The sequence below is a fragment of the Petromyzon marinus genome, chromosome 58, assembly GCF_048934315.1.
Source record: "Petromyzon marinus isolate PM22_M1 ecotype Great Lakes invasive population chromosome 58, UKy_Petmar_22M1.pri1.0, whole genome shotgun sequence".
Classification (NCBI taxonomy): domain Eukaryota; kingdom Metazoa; phylum Chordata; class Hyperoartia; order Petromyzontiformes; family Petromyzontidae; genus Petromyzon; species Petromyzon marinus.
Genome location: NC_133724.1, coordinates 1,730,746 through 1,750,201, shown reverse-complemented (window position 1 = coordinate 1,750,201; position 19,456 = coordinate 1,730,746). Strand labels below are relative to the sequence as shown.

Sequence of the window (19,456 nt, the reverse complement as noted above, 5' to 3'; positions counted from 1 at the left end):
ATTTATTTAAAGTTGCGCATTTTGATGTGACGTCACATTTCTCAACCCCCCCTCGTCACACATCGTCAAAAATGTCTGACCCCTCCCCCCCCCCCCCAGGTGCGTGACGTCATTTATGGACGGCCCCTATGTATGGGGGGGGGGGTTATTTTTGTTTGTTGCGGTTGTGTCGTTTGCAGCTCTCCGGAGCGTGTTGGATACGGAACGTACGGCCGCCCTTCGATAATCCACTGCTGGATTGAAAGCCGCCTAAACCCCATGCGATGGCATTCAATGGGGGAGGGGGGAGTTGTTTAACCAAAGGGGCCGTCCATAAATGACGTCACGCACCTGGGGGGGGGGGAGGGGGTCAGACATTTGTGACGATTTTTGACGAGTGGGGGGGTTTGAGAAATGTGACGTAACATAAAAATGCGTGACTTTAAATAAATATAGAATTATATTCTTAGCTCTTTCGGTAAAGTCACGTTGAAGGGAAACAATAAAATATATATAAAACAATACAAATTCTCACGACGTTTCGACCATAACACAAACGGTCGTCATCAGGTGTAAAAAAAACCAACGGCAAGAAACATTTGAAAGAAGTGGCGGTTTGCACGAATCAATTAATTTATTTATTTTTAAAACGATGTATTTATTTATTTGTAAGCCATCTGGCTACCATGAGAGATTCGTTCATGAGGCTATCCACATATACAAGCACAGAGACAATTTCAACCAAGAAGATGGATTCTGGCTTAGCAATCATTGGAAGGATTTGATAAACCATTTCGGGTCTTAATTGATTGTTCACGCTTACGGTGGCTTTCAGACAGCATACATTAATTTTCGTCTCCCCCCTCCTCTTTTCAGAACATAGATGGACTCGTCCTTCTAAACAAACTGCCAAATCGCTGCCCGTGGCGCTAACGGTTAAAAATAAACAAGTACACCGTTAGAAATAAATAAATACAAACCGCCACTTCTTTCAAATGTTTCTTGCCGTTGGTTTTTTCACACCTGATGATGACCGTTTGTGTTATGGTCGAAACGTCGTGAGAATTTTTATTGTTTTATATATATTTTATTATTTTATTGTTTCCCTTCAACGTGACTTTACCGAAAGAGCTAAGAATATGAATTACTGCAGTCACGAAAGCTTTAAATCAAAATATATAATTGTTATAACAACACTCCTACAACATCAGAGTGCAGCGCCACGTTGAATACGCACTACAATGACAATAGTTTAAAGCGATTTGAAGCATGTTTTATTTTCAAAATGGAAATATGGTTTTGGGGGGGTGTGGGGAGAGGGGCAGAGCTTTGTGACGTCATATTTGAGAGGGGGGGTAGTCTGACTTTTTGTGACGCCGTGTGACGAGGGGGGGGGTCAAAAATCGTCCAAAATCGCGTGACGTCATTTATGGACGGCCCCATACTTCACCACCAGGGTTATTGCGGGAGCTGTCGAGGTGCGGTACAACAAGAAGACGTGGTGTGATGATGGCGCTGCATTGTTGATCTCTGCTGCCGACAATGTAGCACCGCCCGCAGGCAGCCTGTGACAACCTTGCATGCACATTGGTCGCCCATCCAAGCACGAGGCAGGCTCAATGCTGCAGCTGGGCTGACAGGAGTGCAATGAAACGACACTTCTCATTATTTTGTGCAATTCACAAGGGCCATTGCCCAAAACGTCGCCAATTATAGGTTAGATGTTTAATTTTAAGACCACTCACACACACACACGAAGTGTTGTTATTGGCCCAATGTATTGAGCGGTTTGCCAGGTGTGCAACAGACATCGGTGCGGGGTGGGGCGAAGGGGAGACAAAGGCGGCCGGGCGTGGTTGCGTCCACGTGGTGAGAAGAGGTGGGTGGGGAGCGGTGGCGTAGTGGTTAGCGCAACGCTGCGCTACGATTCCCGCTTGTGGCCACCAATGGCAGTGACGAAAATTATCATGACCCTGTCCTGGGTCTCCCCTAGGTCGACTCAGCCTCAAGTGGGTGCCTGGTGTGCGCTGTGTGAAGCTCGTCACTGGGGAGACAAAGGCGGCCGGGCTTGGTGCTGGCCACCCACCCACTCCGTGTGCCGTGGTGGACTTCACAGGCTGATAAGGGGGAGTGAGGGAGGGGGGTGCGGGGGTTGTGGGGAGGGGTTGAGGGGAGTGAGGGGAGGGGTTGAGGGGAGGGGTTGAGGGGGGTTGAGGGGAGTGAGGGGAGGGGTTGAGGGGGTTGAGAGGAGGGGGTGAGGGGAGGGGTTGAGGGGGAGTGAGGGGAGGGGTTGAGGGTGTGGGGGCGTGGCAGCGTGACGTCACGGTCACCATGGCGCCCCGGCGCGAGGCGTCACGGCCCCGGGGCGGCCGCGAGTGATCGAGACAGCGCGCGGGCGGCAGCAACCACCACAGCGACAGGCGGCGGCAACAGGCGGCAACAACCCTCACAGCGACAGGCGGCCACGGCTACAGCGCGTCAACTACAGACTACAACATACTGCTCCAGCTACAGCAGCTACTACTACAGCTACTACAACTACATCAGCTACAGCTACTACAACTACAGCTTCAGCAGCTACAACTACAGCTACTACAACTACAGCTTCAGCAGCTACAACTACAGCTACTACAGCTTCAGCAGCTGCAGCTACAACTACAGCTACTACAACTACAGCTACTACAACTACAGCTACTACTACTACAGCTACAGCAGCTACTACTACTACAGCAGCTACTACTACAGCAGCTACTACTACTACAGCAGCTACTACTACTACAGCAGCTACTACTACTACAGCAGCTACTGCTAAAGCTACTACAGCTACAGCAGCTACTACTACAGCTACTACAACTACAGCTACTAAAGCTACAGCAGCTACTACTACAGCTACTACAACTACAGCTACTACTACAGCAGCTACTACTACAGCTACTACAGCTTCAGCTACAACTACAGCTACAGCAGCTACTACTACAGCGTGGGCGGCACAACCACACTACAACGACAGCTACAGCGTGAAAACTACAGCCGAATTACAGGCTTGAGCTACAGCCATTAACTACAGCTACAGCCACGAACTACAACTACAGCCACTAACTACAGCCACTAACTACAACTACGAAACTACAGTCTCGAACTGCAACTACAGACACTAACTACAACTACAGCCACTAACTACAGCCACGAGCTACAACTACAGCCACGAGCTACAACTACAGCCACTAACTACAACTACAGCCACGAACTACAGCCACTAACTACAACTACGAAACTACAGTCTCGAACTACAACTACAGCCACTAACTACAACTACAGCCACTAACTACAGCCACGAGCTACAACTACAGCCACGAGCTACAACTACAGCCACTAACTACAGCCACGAGCTACAACTACAGCCACTAACTACAACTACAGCCACGAGCTACAACTGCAGCCACTAACTACAACTACGAAGCTACAGGCAAAACAACAGGCAGAAAGGACTACAGTCATCCCGTGGATGTGAGGCGTCGGTTAACAAGATTTGATTTGCAGAGCTGTGAGGTGGTGTGTAGGTTCCGTGAGTAACAACAACAACAGCAACAGCCCAACCTCCCTTCTTACCCCCGCCACGTCCGTCTTTGTATCTCCCGATTTGGAGGTGTCGCACTTTTTGATTGGTTTGGAGGTTGTTGGTTTACGCGACCGCGCTCGCAACTTCTCATCAACTTCGATACCGTTATAAATAATAACGATAACGTTGTTAATATTTGTCATTCACGTGTCTCCGTCTTCATTAATTTTTTTTGCTGAAATTGGGTTAATGTTAATTCGTTTGTGCCGACGCCTTTTCCTCGGCTATCATCACAACCACTTTGGGGTGTTGTTACAATGACCAACTTAGCGACGTGATAATTGGTCATCTTCGGTCGGATTAATTAGCAGTTAACAACAGTTGCAATTGACATTGTGGTGAACGTTACGATGGTCACCACCCACGTAACTTAACGCGCACCAGGAGGTTATAATTGTGATTGGTTTCCTTGCAGTCGGCGTACTTGCTGTCATTGGCCTCGTTCCAAATTGAATGATTCTCCTGGTGACCTGCTCGATCAGCCCATCCGATCCATCACAGCGGAAAATTATCATCGTCAATCTCATCGTCAATCTCATCGTCATCAATCTCATCATCATCATCAATCTCATCAATCTCATCATCATCAATCTCATCATCAATCTCATCATCAATATCATCATCAATCTCATCATCAATATCATCATCATCATCATAAATCTCATCATCAATATCATCATCAATATCATCATCAATCTCATCATCATCATAAGCCTACACAATCATTACAATCATCATTATCAGTTCGTATCCACGACGATGAGATACCCCGCGGCGTGCGCGTTGGCTGCCACTGTGAAGTGATGGCAGGGCAGCAGCGAGGGCAGCAGCAGCAGCAGCAGCACTGCAGCTGCCCCGGGACTGCCCCTGGGACTCTCCTCCTCTTCCTGATGATGATGATCATAACGCTGATGATGGCCGGGATAGCGCCTCGAGTGGATGCTGGGGGCAGCACGGCGAGCCCGGACTGCCCCGCCGCCTGCACCTGCCGCTGCCCTCTGCCGCCGCTGCTGCCCGCGGAGTGCTCGGTGAACTGCACGCGGGGACAGCTGCAGCGGCTGCCCCCTCTGCTGCCCGACAACACCTCGTCACTGTGAGTGGGCAGCGTGCCAGTGTAAACCCTGACTCGCCAACACTGACACAGCAGCACCTCGTCACTGTGAGTGTGAGCGGGCAGCGTGCCAGTGTAAACCCTGACTCGCCAACACTGACACAGCAGCACCTCGTCACTGTGAGTGTGAGCGGGCAGCGTGCCAGTGTAAACCCTGACTCGCCAACACTGACACAGCAGCACCTCGTCACTGTGAGTGTGAGCGGGCAGCGTGCCAGGGTCAACACTGACTCACCAACACTGACACATCAACCCTGACTCATCAACACTGACACAGCAGCACCTCGTCACTCTGAGTGTGACTGGGCAGCGTGCCAGGGTCAACCCTGACTCATCAATACTGACACATCAACACTGACTCACCAACACTGACACATCAACACTGACTCGCCAACACTGACACAGCAGCACCTCGTCACTGTGAGTGTGAATGGGCAGTGTGCCAGGGTCAACCCTGACTCATCAACACTGACTCATCAACACTGACTCATCCATACTGACTCGCCAACACTGACACAGCAGCACCTCGTCACTGTGAGTGTGAATGGGCAGCGTGCCAGGGTCAACCCTGACTCATCAATACAGACACATCAACACTGACTCACCAACACTGACTCACCAACACTGACTCATCAACACTGACACAGCAGCACCTCGTCACTGTGAGTGTGAATGGGCAGCGTGCCAGGGTCAACCCTGACTCATCAATACTGACACATCAACACTGACTCATCAACACTGACACAGCAGCACCTCGTCACTGTGAGTGTGAATGGGCAGCATGCCAGGGTCAACCCTGACTCATCAACACTGACTCATCAACACTGACTCATCAACACTGACACAGCAGCACCTCGTCACTCTGAGTGTGAATGGGCAGCGTGCCAGGGTCAACCCTGACTCATCAATACTGACACATCAACACTGACTCATCAATACTGCCACATCAACACTGACTCATCAACACTGACACAGCAGCACCTCGTCACTGTGAGTGTGAATGGGCAGCGTGCCAGGGTCAACCCTGACTCATCAATACTGACACATCAACACTGACTCATCAACACTGACACAGCAGCACCTCGTCACTGTGAGTGTGAGTGGGCAGCATGCCAGGGTCAACCCTGACTCATCAACACTGACTCATCAACACTGACTCATCAACACTGACACAGCAGCACCTCGTCACTCTGAGTGTGAATGGGCAGCGTGCCAGGGTCAACCCTGACTCATCAATACTGACACATCAACACTGACTCATCAATACTGCCACATCAACACTGACTCATCAACACTGACACAGCAGCACCTCGTCACTGTGAGTGTGAATGGGCAGCATGCCAGGGTCAACCCTGACTCATCAACACTGACTCATCAACACTGACTCATCAACACTGACACAGCAGCACCTCGTCACTGTGAGTGTGAATGGGCAGCGTGTCGCAGTCAACACTGACACCAATACTGACCACCAGCGCTGACACAAACACTGACACCAAGCCTGGTGCAGATACTGGCACCAACACTGGCACCAGCACTGGCACCAACACTGGCACCAACACTGGCACCAACACTGGCACCAACACTGGCACCAGCACGTCAACGCTGACACCGATACCAACTGTGACAGCAGCCATGACCCCGACACTCACTGACACAACAACACCTCCTGACCGCGCGTGCACGGGAAACTTTGGGATACGGTAGGCCATGGTGGGTTGACACTGACCACCAGTCTGTTCACACTTGACACCGGTCTGTCAATAATGACCACCAGCATGTCAACACTGACATCACACCGCCAACGACATTCCAAGACTGACACTCGCATGTGCGGACTCACAACAACAGTGACACCGACAGTGACACCAACACTGTCACCAACACCGATAACAGCATGTCAATAATTACTGCCACTATAGCAGCTCACACGTGTGGGGTCAGTATTCACACGCTGGTGTCAGTGTCGGTGTCAATGTTGGTGTCAATGCCATTGTTGGGTGTCGGTTTTATGCACCGGTATGAAACATTCAGGCCGGCCTGCCTACCTACGATCCATCCATGGTTTAACCAGACCTATATCGTGTGGGGAGCTCACAGATCCTTTAAAGATCTGGACACAGTCCCATCGGGGAGCTCCTCCAGCAAGCGAGGCTGCGTTGGCTTGGCTTGCTGGCTTCATGACCCAAGCAGCTTGTTTGGCCGCATAGAGGGGACTTAACAGGCGCGGCACGGGCTAGAGAAGAGATGGAGTGATGTGGTACAGGAGGATGTGGAGCTGAGTGGATTTGCCAATGACTGGTACCAGCAGTGTCAAGATCGGCCTCTGTGGAGGAGGTTCGTATAGGACGCTACTGGAGTTGGAGGCAATCGCCCTCCAGCAACAACGGAGGGCAGAGGAGCGACGCTCACAACAACGAGCGGAACGGCCGGGCGGTTAAAATACAGAAAGTTGGCACAGTGGGAGCACAGTTGGTGCATCACCGGTCATCTCAGTCAGTCAAACCATGGCACCTGCATGGTTTGTTCTGTGACCTCCTGCCAGCGAGCGTTCGACACTTAACGTGGCCTGAAAGTGCACCTAGCCTGGCACAGGCACCGTGGTGACGTCACTGTCACTTAGTGGCGATCAGCGGTTGTTGTTGTTCTGTTGTCAGTGTTGGTGTCAGTGTTGGCATGTTAGTGTCAGTGTCCGATATGAGTTCTGATGTCAGCTTTAACATGTTAGTGTCAGTGTTGGTGTCAATGCTGGTGTCATTGTTAACATGTTAGTGTCAATGCTGGTGTCAGTGTTAACATGTTAATGTCATTGATGTCAAGGCTGGTATCAGTGTTAACATGTTAGTGTCATTGATGTCAATGCTGGTGTCAGTGTTAACATGTTAGTGCCATTGTTGGTGTCAATGTTGGTGTCAATGTTTACATGTTAGTGTCATTGGTGTCAATGCTGGTGTCAGTGTTAGCATGTTAGTGTCATTGATGTCAATGCTGGTGTCAGTGTTAACATGTTAGTGTCATTGGTGTCAATGTTGGTGTCAATGTCTACATGTTAGTGTCATTGGTGTCAATGCTGGTGTCAGTGTTAACATGTTAGTGTCAGTGTTGGTGTAAATGTTGGTGTCAATGTTTACATGTTGTTGTCAGTGTTGGTGTCAATGCTGGTGTCAGTGTTAACATGTTAGTGTCAGTGTTGGTGTCAGTGTTAATATGTTAGTGTCATTGATGTCAATGCTGATGTTAGTGTTAACATGTTAGTGTCATTGGTGTCAATGTTGGTGTCAGTGTTGGCATGTTAGTGTCATTGTCCGATATCAGTTCTGATTAAAGCTTTAACATGTTAGTGTCATTGTTGGTGTCAATGCTGGTGTCAGTGTTAGCATGTTAGTGTCAGTGTTGGTGCCAATGCTGGTGTCAGTGTTAGCATGTTAGTGTCAGTGTTGGTGTCAATGCTGGTGTCAGTGTTAACATGTTCGTGTCATTGATGTCAATGCTGGTGTCAGTGTTAGCATGTTAGTGTCAGTTCTGTTGTCAGTTCTGTTGTCAGTGTTAACATGTTAGTGTCATTGAGGTCAATGTTGGTGTCAGTGTTAACATGTTCGTGTCATTGATGTCAATGCTAGTGTCAGTGTTGGCATGTTAGTGTTAACATGTTAGTGTCATTGATGTCAATGCTGGTGTTAGTGTTGGCATGTTAGTGTCAGTTCTGTTGTCAGTTCTGTTGTCAGTGTTAACATGATAGTGTTGGTGTCAATGCTGGTGTCAGTGTTGGCATGTTTGTGTTAACATGTTAGTGTCATTGATGTCAATGCTGGTGTCAGTGTTAACATGTTAGTGTAAGTGTTGGTGTCAATGTTGGCGTGTTAGTGTTGGCGTGTTAGTGGCAGCACTGGTGTGAGTGCTGGAACCAGAATTTGGTACAACGGAATGGTGGTGATCAGCGTCCACGCGTTGGTAGCGGTTGCTGAGAGCGTGGCTCGTGTGAGAGAGACACCACTCCGGTGTGAGTGTTGACAGGCTCTCTCCGCTTCCATCGCCTTCTTCCTTCTCGTCGTTTTGGTCAAGCCAGGTTCGTGTGTTCCTACTAAACCGCGTAATGGAGGGAGGGTCCTGCTTGATCGCAATGTTTCAAGTGGCGGTGGTAGCGTAGGTTGTGGTAGCGTTGGTGGTGGTTGCGGTGGTGGTCTTGGTGGCGGCTTTGATGATGATGGTGGTGGTGGCGGTGGTGGCGGCGGTGGCGGTGGTGTTGCTGGTGGCTGCGGTGGCAGTTGGTGATGGTGGTGGTGGCGGCAGCAGTTGATGGTGGCGGCGGTGGCGGTGGTGGTGAGGGGGAGGCGGCAGGCTTATGATTAACCTATTCAAAGTAAGCTCTGGTCACTGCTTACGACCCCCGACCAACCCCCACCGCAATAAGCGATGCAGCCAAATACACCCGTGCAGAAAGCTCTGGGATGGGTCCATCGTGTTGTGCGCGTGCTGCTGTATGTATGTCGAACTTCTTTCACAGCATATTCTTGGTTCTTTCGGTAAAGTCACGTAGAAGGTAAACAATAAAATAATGAAAATATAAAAAATAAAATTACCACGACGTTTCGACTGCTGTAGTTTTCACACCTGATGATGATTGCTTGTGTTCCGACCGTGTCCTGCAGATCTTGCAGGACATGGTCAGATCTTGCAGGTCACGGTCAGATCTTGCAGGTCACGGTCAGATCTTGCAGGTCACGGTCAGATCTTGCAGGACATGGTCAGATCTCTCAGGACACGGTCAGATCTTGCGGGACACGGTCAGATCTTGCAGGTCATGGTCAGATCTTGCAGAACACGGTCAGATCATGTAGGACACGGTCAGATCTTGCAGGACACGGTCAGATCTTGCAGGACACGGTCAGATCTTGCAGGACACGGTCAGATTTTGCAGGACACGGTCAGATCTTGCAGGACACGGTCAGATCTTGCGGGACACGGTCAGATCTTGCAGGTCATGGTCAGATCTTGCAGGACACGGTCAGATCATGTAGGACACGGTCAGATCTTGCAGGACACGGTCAGATCTTGCAGGACACGGTCAGATCTTGCAGGACACGGTCAGATTTTGCAGGACACGGTCAGATCTTGCAGGACACGGTCAGATCTTGCAGGACACGGTCAGATCTTGCAGGACACGGTCAGATCTTGTAGGACACGGTCAGATCATGTAGGACACGGTCAGATCTTGCAGGACACGGTCAGATCTTGCAGGACACGGTCAGATCTTGCAGGACACGGTCAGATCTTGCAGGACACGGTCAGATTTTGTAGGACACGGTCAGATCTTGCACGGTCAGATCTTGCAGGACACGGTCAGATCTTGCGGGACACGGTCAGATCTCTCAGGACACGGTCAGATCTTGCAGGTCACGGTCAGATCTTGCAGGTCACGGTCAGATCTTGCAGGACACGGTCAGATCTTGCACGGTCAGATCTTGCAGGACACGGTCAGATCTTGCAGGACACGGTCAGATCATGTAGGACACGGTCAGATCTTGCAGGACATGGTCAGATCTTGCAGGACACGGTCGGATTTTGCAGGACACGGTCAGATCTTGCACGGTCAGATCTTGTAGGACACGGTCAGATCATGTAGGACACGGTCAGATCTTGCAGGACACGGTCAGATCTTGCAGGACACGGTCAGATCTTGCAGGTCACGGTCAGATCATGTAGGACACGTCACGACACGTGCCAAATTATTTTGTACACGGTGCAGCTTGGTGATGTTAAATGGCTGAGGTGCTCGCCAACAACACTTGCCCGGACAGTCTTAAGGCTATACGGGGGAGCTTTGTCTTTGTCGTGTGCGTCCAGCTGACAGAGCGGGAGTGTTAGAGGTTAGCGTGCTGAGCTATGAACCCGGCGACCGGAGTTCGAACCCCGCTCGTGGCCCACAACACCACCAGTGACGATTATCTGAACCGGTCCTGAGTGTTCCCTAGGTCGACTCAGCCCAAAATGAGTTACCTGGTGCGGTGGGTAGACATTACCACTATCGGGATACAAAGGCGGCCGGGCGTGGTGTTGGCCACCCACCACCCACTCACGTCCCTTGCCCCGGCCTTCACAGGTGGTTGCTCGCTCACAGCACTTCCTCCAAAAGTTTGCTAAGGCTGCACTGCGGCGGGGGGTGGGAGGTGAGATCTTTGTCTTGTTTGTGTGCGGGCTGACAAGAGCGGGGGAATGCCGCCGGCCTTCCTGAGAGGTCATTGACTCTCGTTACACGGTGCGGGAAATACGCACACGGAATCCCTGTGCCGCTGTTTATTGGGCCGTCCATAAATGGCGTCACGCGATTTTGGACGATTTTTGACCCCCCCCACCACCCTTCGTCACACGGCGTCACAAAAAGTCAGACCCCCCCCTCAAATATGACGTCACAAAGCTCTGCGCCCCCCCCAAAAAATTAAACAAGGTTCAAGTCGAATTGAAAATATTGTCATTGTAGTGGGTATTTAAGTAGAACGTGTTGTCTATATTTATTTAAAGTTGCGCATTTTGATGTGACGTCACATTTCTCAAACCCCCCCCCCTCGTCACACATCGTCACAAATGTCTGACCCCCCCCCCAGGTGCGTGACGTCATTTATGGACGGCCCCTATGTATGGGGGGGGGGGTTATTTTTGTTTGTTGCGGTTGTGTCGTTTGCAGCTCTCCGGAGCGTGTTGTGGGTTGTGCCGCGTATCATACCAGCACCGTGATTCTGTGGTGGGGGGGGGGGGTCCCTTTGCGATTCCTCCGGATTCTCCGGTGTCTTCCCAAAGCTACGAAGACAAAGATCCCCCGTGTAGTCTCAACAGACCGTTGGGGCAAGTGCTGTTAGTGAGTAGCACCTACGAAGGCCGGCACGGCAAACGAGGGGCTGGGGTGGCCAGAACCGACGCTCAGCCGCTTTTTGTCTCCCCAGCTGCGATGTTTACGCACCGCACCAGGTACTCATTTCAGCCCGAGTCGACCTAGGGGGAGGCCCAGGACCTGTTCAAATAAGTGCCACTGGTGTCGGCCGTGAGCGGGAATCGAACTCGCGCAAACCGTAGCTATAAACATGCACTAACGTAGAGTTTACCGGTCGATCTACGTTCGCACCCTCACTTTGGGTAATGACGGTAAGGATGAGATCGCGGATACAAGGGACCGAAATGAGGTTTCTCCGCAGGGTTGCCAGGATCACTGTGCATGATAGGGTAAGGAGGTAATCCGGGAGAGCCTCAGAGTCGAGAGGCTGCTCCTCCGGATCGAGAGGAGCCAGTCGAGGTGGGTTCCGGCACCCGGTAAGGATGCCCCCCTTTAGACTCCCCCTGGAACAGGGCAGCACGTCCCACTGAGCGAAGACCCCGGGGCCGGCCCTGGACACGCTGGCGGGGACCGATGTCGCTCGGCTGGCCTGGGAACGCCTGGGAATTCCCCAGGAAGAGCTAGAGTTTGTGTGTAGTAGTGTAGTAGTGTACAGTCGTGTAGTAGTGTATAGTAGTGCATAGTCGTGTAGTGTAAAGCGTAGTAGTGCTAGAGTCCGTCGCCAGGGAAAGGCAGGTCTGGACTGCCGTACTCAACACGCTGCCGCCGCGACCCTCGCCAGGACAAGCGGATTGAGAAACGAACGAACGAACACGTAGATTGTTAAATATTTCCGGTAAAATATTTCCGAAAACATCCCGAATGCTGAAATATAGCCCCAAAGTTGGGGTTGAGCGGAGCGCGCTGGAGCGCCCGGGGATCAGCGATTGCGCTTTCACCAAAAGCGGGTCTCAGCGGCGCCACGCCAGATTAAGTGTATCGGTGTCGCGGGTCACTGGTCAGCAGCCGGCTTATACAGCGTGACCGTGATGTGGTGGTGGTGGTGTTGAGTCCGTAGGGGGAGAAACCAGCCCTGTACGGTGCTGCTCCGCAGCGAGAGAGGGAACATTCCGCACGGAAGATTTGGTTCCTGCAGTGGTCATGCTTATCGTTGTGCAATTGTATTGAGGGACCGTGTTGTTGTTGTTGTCTTGCTGTGGTCTGGGACTCTTGTTGTTGTTGCTGCCTTGCCCCAGCTTGCTTTTAGTGCTGAAAAATCGGCAGGGATTGATTTACTTTTGCAATTTTCAATTTGTTTTCAGTGACTTGCTTACCTCTCCAACACTTGGCACCGCTATCGTCTTTTTGTATTGTGCTTGTTGTTGTAACTCTCTGACCCCGTGCCCCTACTGGACATCTCTGAACAAGAGCTTCGTAGCTCATCGGATTCCTTCTGCGGTCTAAATAAATATTAAGATTTTGATCGTTACGATCAATGCGCTTTGAATCACCCAGGGTTCAAGCCTCGTCGACTCTTAAGACTCTCATTCTTTTCAGGCGGGTCCTGGAAAGTTTTTTTGTTTTCACAGTTAAGGGGGCGATATGTTGCTGTACGTGCAGGTGCTTTATCAGCATTGTTTTTTTAGTTTATTTTGTTTAATCAGCTGAGAAATTCAGGAGGGTCTTAATTTGCATGAGCGATCTGAGATTGAGATTGGCCCAATGCCAATTACGTAATTATATAATTAGTATTATAGCTATGGGAGGAGTTAAGCAGAGATCCCAGAGGAAACGCATGCATGACGGTGTGGGAGAGAATAGACAAACTACACACAGAAGGTCGATCGAGTTAGGAAATCGGTGTTCACTAAGTGGTGACAGCCTCCTGTTTGCTGATACACAAGCTCATTAATTAACTCTTTTATCCACAAGTCGACTCGCCCTTGCCAGCGTGAGAGTTCAGTGTTTCTGTCCATCCGCTTGATGGGTTTCACTCCCGGTTTCTTAGGTTTCTGGCTCCATTTCTTGGGGTTCTGTGTCAGTTTAAACTAAACTATGTAATAATAGGGGTTTCCCCCCTTTTTTCTGGCAACAAAACTGAAATCTTATTACAAGGATTCATGTCTGCATTAACCACAATACCTGCAGTCAAAATGTAAACAAAAAACATACCATGATAATATATGTGGCATTGTCCTTGAAACTAATTGGTCCACACCAAGGGACGACTTTCTTTTAAGGTTAATGCAGTAACATGAATCCTTGTAAAAAGGTTTCAGTTTTGTTGCCAGAAAAAAAGGCGAAAAACCCTGTTATTATATTTTGGTACTGGCAAAGGAGGTCTAATGATGTAGATGCTCACCCCGAGCCTTCATTATTTTTACTTAGTGCATTGTCTTTGAGCTGTGTGACGCCTTTTGGCGTCATCTGGTCGAGCACCAATTGGGTCGAGGCTCAAAAGAAAGCCGTCTCTTGGTGTGGACCAATCAGTTTCAAGGACAATGCCTATATTATCATAGTATGTTTTTTGTTTGCATTTTGACTGCAGGTATTGTGGTTAATGCAGACATGAATCCTTGTAAAAAAGGTTTCAGTTTTGTTGCCAGAAAAAAAAGGGGAAAAACCCTATTATTATATTTTGGTACTGGCAAAGGAGGTCTAATGATCTAAACTATACACTTAACAATTTGTATTTATTTTACCAGGTTAGGCTCCCACTGAGCTGCTATGTATCTCTTTTCAGAGGCGACCTGGCTGTCACAATGATAGCCCAACGAAGTGGACATTTATAGCGACCAAATACACTAAAACGCGTGACATTGTTTTTTAAATGTGGAGGGAAAACCCGGAGGACCTGCAGAAAAATCCATGCGACCACGAGGAGAGAGAGAGAGGCACGCAAACTCCAAATATACAGCAGCAGGCGTCAGGGTCGGGATCGAATCCACGACCTCCTGCATACCAGGTGATGTTGTTAACATCTCCTAGCCACCCCAGCACCCTTAGTGGTTCCCTCTACATTTCTTGTGTTGACATCTCGGTTTCTTAGGTTTCCCTTCAGTTTATTGGATTTCCCCCGCAAGGCGTTGCAGGATCACCGATTTTAAACCTGTTGGGGTTCACTTTGCACTCCCAACCGTGTGTGTGCATTTGTTTGTTTTTGAAACCTTCTGACCTCGTGCCCCGGCTGGACATCTGTGACGAAAGAGCTTTACAGCCCATTGGATTCCTCCTGTAGTCTAAATAAATATTCAGATTCTGATTGACACGTACGCTTCAATGTTCGAGCCAGATGCGCAAAAAACATCAGTTGCCGTTCGTGGTGGCACAGGCAGTGGTGGATATGCACCCTGGGGTTGGTGGATCACGCAAATGTTGGGAAACTCCATTGTCGCGGGCGTCAAGGAAGTGCCATATCCTGGCTGGCCAGGAGAGGGCAGTAAAGGGAGCGGATTAATCGCCACCTGTTTCCATCTGCATGGCTGATGGATCGAGCGTTGCCCCCTCGCGCGGCGTGAGTTTTCTCCGTGGTGCTCCAGTTTCCTCCCACAGCTGAAAGAGAAACCATACAATGTAACTTGAACATTTTATTGGCCCAATATCCAAGTGGTGAAAACTGTCTGCAAATTACATCATTGTCATTGCACATAGCGGCAACGTCGCCACCGCCGTTGCAAAAATTCGGCGGGACCCTCCATAAAATCGGTCTTGAGACTCGGTGGGGCATTTCTGGGTAAAAAAGCGTAATAATTTATGCTGTAAGTTTCACTGTAATTTATTGATTAAAATGACTACGTCGGATGACCACCGTGGAGTCGACCTTGCCTGGCATGCAGGAGGTTGTGAGTTCGATCCCGACCCTGACACCTGTATATTTGGAGTGTGCGCGTCTCTCTCTCTCTCTCCCCGTGGTCGTGTGGATTTTCCTCCAGGACCTCCGGTATTTCCGTCCACATTTAGAATGAACGTGCGCTTAGGGTATTTAGCTCCTATACATTTTCCACGTGATAAGCCACTTTGTTGAGCTATCGTTTGTGGCCAGGTCTCTTCTGAAAAAGAGCTATGTAGCTCAGTGGGCCTTACCTGGTAAAATAAAAAAAATGTTTATTTTATAGTTTACTGCCGAAAAAAGTTAAGCACAGTAAGCGATTTAATGGGTAACAGCTATTTAACAAGGAACACTGCCCCCTTCACTCCTGCGGTATCTGCGGCGGTTTCCGTTCCGCGAGGAATTCGCCAGTAGCTGGTGGCGACGGAGGAGAGATATCTGGGAATGTCGGTGCGTGACCTCTCCGTCTAAAGGCTCGCCAGGCCTGAGCCTGCTTAGCAACGGCCCCACGTGATAGAAGCTGTGACAGAATGCAGAGATGACTGCACCCAGTGTCTCTCTGTGTCAACACGGCCTGCTGCTGCTGCTGCTGTTTAGCCCAGAGCTGGGGTCTTTACGCTGGGTTCATGAGTGCATGGGTTTCTGCTATAGGCCTCGATGTGGGTATATGGGTCCCAATGTTAATCTATGAGTCTACGCGTATCTACGAAGGGTCTCTGTGTGACTCTTGAGTCCGTGGGTCTCTGTGTCATCGAGTCTATGTGCCTTTACTGTGGGTCTCTATGTGACGTGTTGCGGTTGCACCCGATTCAAGAGCCGAATGGCTCACAGGGCTATACCAAATAAATGGAACTATGAACTATGACTGGTTCCATGCGTCTCTATCATGGGTCTCTGGGTAGTTGTGTGAGTCTATGGTTCTTTACTGTGGGGTTTTATTGGAGTCTGTGAGTCATTGAGTCGCTACCATGGGTTCCTGTATGAGTTTATCTGTCTCTACTATAGATCTCTGTGCGAATAGATGAGGCTCTGGGTCCCAACTATGGGTCCCTATTTGGCTCTGAATCTACGGGTCTCTAAGTGAGTCTGTGGGTCTCTACCATGGGTCTCTGTGTGAATCTATGGGTGAGGTTGGGTCTCTCACAACCTTCCAGCCTTGTTTAAAGCGCACGTCCGGCAACACTCGGCCCAGGCAGCAGGAAACGGGAGCGGTCTCCGCAACTTGAGCGAGCGTGAATAAGGCGCTTGTGCACACACGGGCGAATTTGTGAGCGTGGAGGTGAAGTGGCGAGCGGGGTCCGCTGGCTCTGCCGCGCCTCCGGCGTTTGCGCAGCCCTCCCCGCCCGCCGCTGGCGCTGCGTGGACACGCGGGTGCTGCCCGGACTTGCCGGTTTCCAGGGGCTCGCGGCGCGAGGGCGCTTGAGTTCCATTGATGAGCGGGCGCACGGAGTGCCTTGCTTTCTCACCGCCTCGTGAATGTCCAAGAGCCGCGCGCGATGAGCGAGCGGGCGAGTTGGGGCGTTGTTAGGGCACTGCTTCTCCTCAACCTTTTGTTGCGTGGCGGTGGCAGGGCGGTTGGTGGCAGCGCGACGGTAACACTCCTCACGCCTCACTTGGCGCAGAAGGGGCCTGGGTTCGATTGCCGACCGGGGCGCCTTTCTGCGTTGAGTTTGTACTTTCTCTACCCGCGGTCGCTGGGTTTTCGCCCGGGGTGTTCGGTTCCCTCGCACACACGAAAGAAGCCGGAAATTCCTGGCCAAGTAACCCCAATGTAGGAGGAACCTCCTTCCGGACGAGTCTTGAGACTCGGTGAGGCTTTGCCAGGTAAACCCAAATGGCATTTTTATTCATAATAAATTGTTGCAAGTAGAGTACACGGAGGGGAGTCGAGGGAGATGAGAGGGGAGGGGAAGGAGAGTGCGTGGAGGGGAGTGGAGCGAGATGAGAGGGGAGAGGTAGGGGAGAGCGTGGAGGGGAGTGGAGTGAGATGAGAGGGGAGAGGTAGGGGAGAGCGTGGAGGGGAGTGGAGTGAGATGAGAGGGGAGAGGTAGGGGAGTGAGTGGAGGGGAGGAGAGTGAGGGGAGAGGTAGAAGAGAGCGTGGAGGGGAGTGGAGTGAGATGAGCGGGGATAGTCAGGAGAGTTTAGGGAGGGGAGTAGAGTGAGATGAGAGGGGAGAGGTAGGGGAGTGCGTGGAGGGGAGTGAGATGAGAGGGGAGAGGCAGGAGAGTTTAGGGAGGGGAGTAGAGTGAGATGAGAGGGGAGAGGTAGGGGAGAGCGTGGAGGGGAGTGGAGTGAGATGAGAGGGGAGAGGTAGGGGAGTGCGTGGAGGGGAGTGGAGTGAGATGAGAGGGGAGAGGTAGGGGAGAGCGTGGAGGGGAGTGGAGTGAGATGAGAGGGGAGAGGTAGGGGAGAGCGTGGAGGGAAGTGGAGTGAGATGAGAGGGGAGAGGTAGGAGAGTGCGTGGAGGGGAGTGGAGTGAGATGAGAGGGGAGAGGTAGGGGAGAGCGTGGAGGGGAGTGGAGTGAGATGAGAGGGGAGAGGTAGGGGAGAGCGTGGAGGGGAGTGGAGTGAGATGAGAGGGGAGAGGTAGGGGAGTTTGTGGAGGGGAGTAGAGTGAGATGAGAGGGGACAGGTAGGCAGGGAGAGTACCCGGGTGGGGGGCGGGATCGTGAAGACGGTCGGTTCGTGTGATGTCTGTTTTGTCTGTCGAGGGGATAAACCCCCGCCGCCCCCCCCCCCCCAGCTGCTCAGCACCACAGCGCCCGTGCGCACGGAGGACGAGGAGGATGAGAAGTCTCGGTACATTTTCCGGCGCGCAGCCAGCACCGCGTGTTTCATATCCGTCAGCCGCGCGCCGTGACCGGGTGATTTATCCCAACGCTCGTTCGTCATCTCGGCGGCACAGAAATGCGAGCGGAGCCGCCGCCGCCGCTGCCGCCGCCGCCGCTGCTGCTGCTCCTACAGACATTTTTTTCCACGAAGTTAAAATTAAAATTCCGTGCGGCGAGAGTTCTGCTTTTTTGACGTAACTCACGTCGGAAGGGAACGAGCAAACTGGTGGGTCGTTTGACCATACTTCACCGCCCTGGTCGGTGCGGGTTGGTGGGGGGGTGGTGGTGAAGAAGGGTGGGAGGTCGGGCGGTGGAGGTGGTGCCACAGGATGGGTTCAGAGGCCACCCACGGTGCTCGTGGTTCGACACCGCCACCAGGAACGCGCAACGCAGGCGGTCGGTGCGCTAACCGCCGGGCCACCACTCCACACCCCCACTGACAGAGGCCTCTGATGTATTTATTAACATTTTTCTATTTTAAGATCACACGGTGCTATTGACGAATGTGTTTAGGTTATTGTGGACGTTGTTGTTTGTGCTTTTGTGCAACCATGGGAAATGCAGCGGCAGCGGCAGCATCGCCAAATGATTTGTTTCTAGGGTGAATGTAAGAACGTGGGGGAAAGAGACGACGGAGTCCCCAACTGGAGCAGTGCAGAAGGAAAGAGCAGAAACATTATCGTTGTGTGTGTATGTTGAACTTCTTTCGCACAGTACGTAGCCATCCGTGCTCATCGGAGGTGCCGGGGAAGGACAACAAACTAAACACAAAAAGCAGTTCTGAAGAAATGAGTTTTTAATCGAGATGATTTGAAAGTGCACAGCTCCAGTGGCTTCCTCATATCGGAGGGAAGAGCGTTCCAGACGGCCGCAGAGGCGCATCTGACAGCGCGCGATGCGGTGACCATCGTCTTTGTCGCTGCGAGGATGACCGGACTTTGGCTGATGGTTTATGCTTCTTGACGAGCAAGGGATTGTGGTTCATTTGTGATGAGCACTTTGTGTGTAATGAGCACAGTCGGTAATCTTGCCCCCACCGTATGAGCCATGAGCATTCCACCACTGGCTCTGGAGGGTTTTTAAGCACAAGGATGAGCACCAATGCCTCAACGCTCTTTTGAGTTGCAGGGAAATCGCATTGACTTTTTCTAGTCAAGGACGGGGGAACTGATGGGGAGAAGGAGGATGATGATGATGATGATTCTGTAACAACATACACACACGCAGACAGACCAGACGTGTGTGTGTGTTATGTGTGGAGTGAGCCTCTCTCAGCTGTTG

The 19,456-nt window shown here is 51.2% G+C and overlaps 1 protein-coding gene across 1 annotated transcript in view; it reads left to right on the top strand.

Moving 5' to 3' along the window:
• The first annotated feature begins 2,274 nt into the window (after window positions 1–2,274).
• The window catches only part of PKD1 (polycystin 1, transient receptor potential channel interacting), a 91,472-nt gene continuing 74,290 nt past the window's right edge, over window positions 2,275–19,456 (top strand). Inside the window, exon 1 of the mRNA XM_076052786.1 lies at window positions 2,275–4,691. Within this exon, the coding sequence (XP_075908901.1) occupies window positions 4,402–4,691 (290 nt within the window). The 5' untranslated portion in view covers window positions 2,275–4,401. The remainder of the gene's footprint in view (window positions 4,692–19,456) is intronic.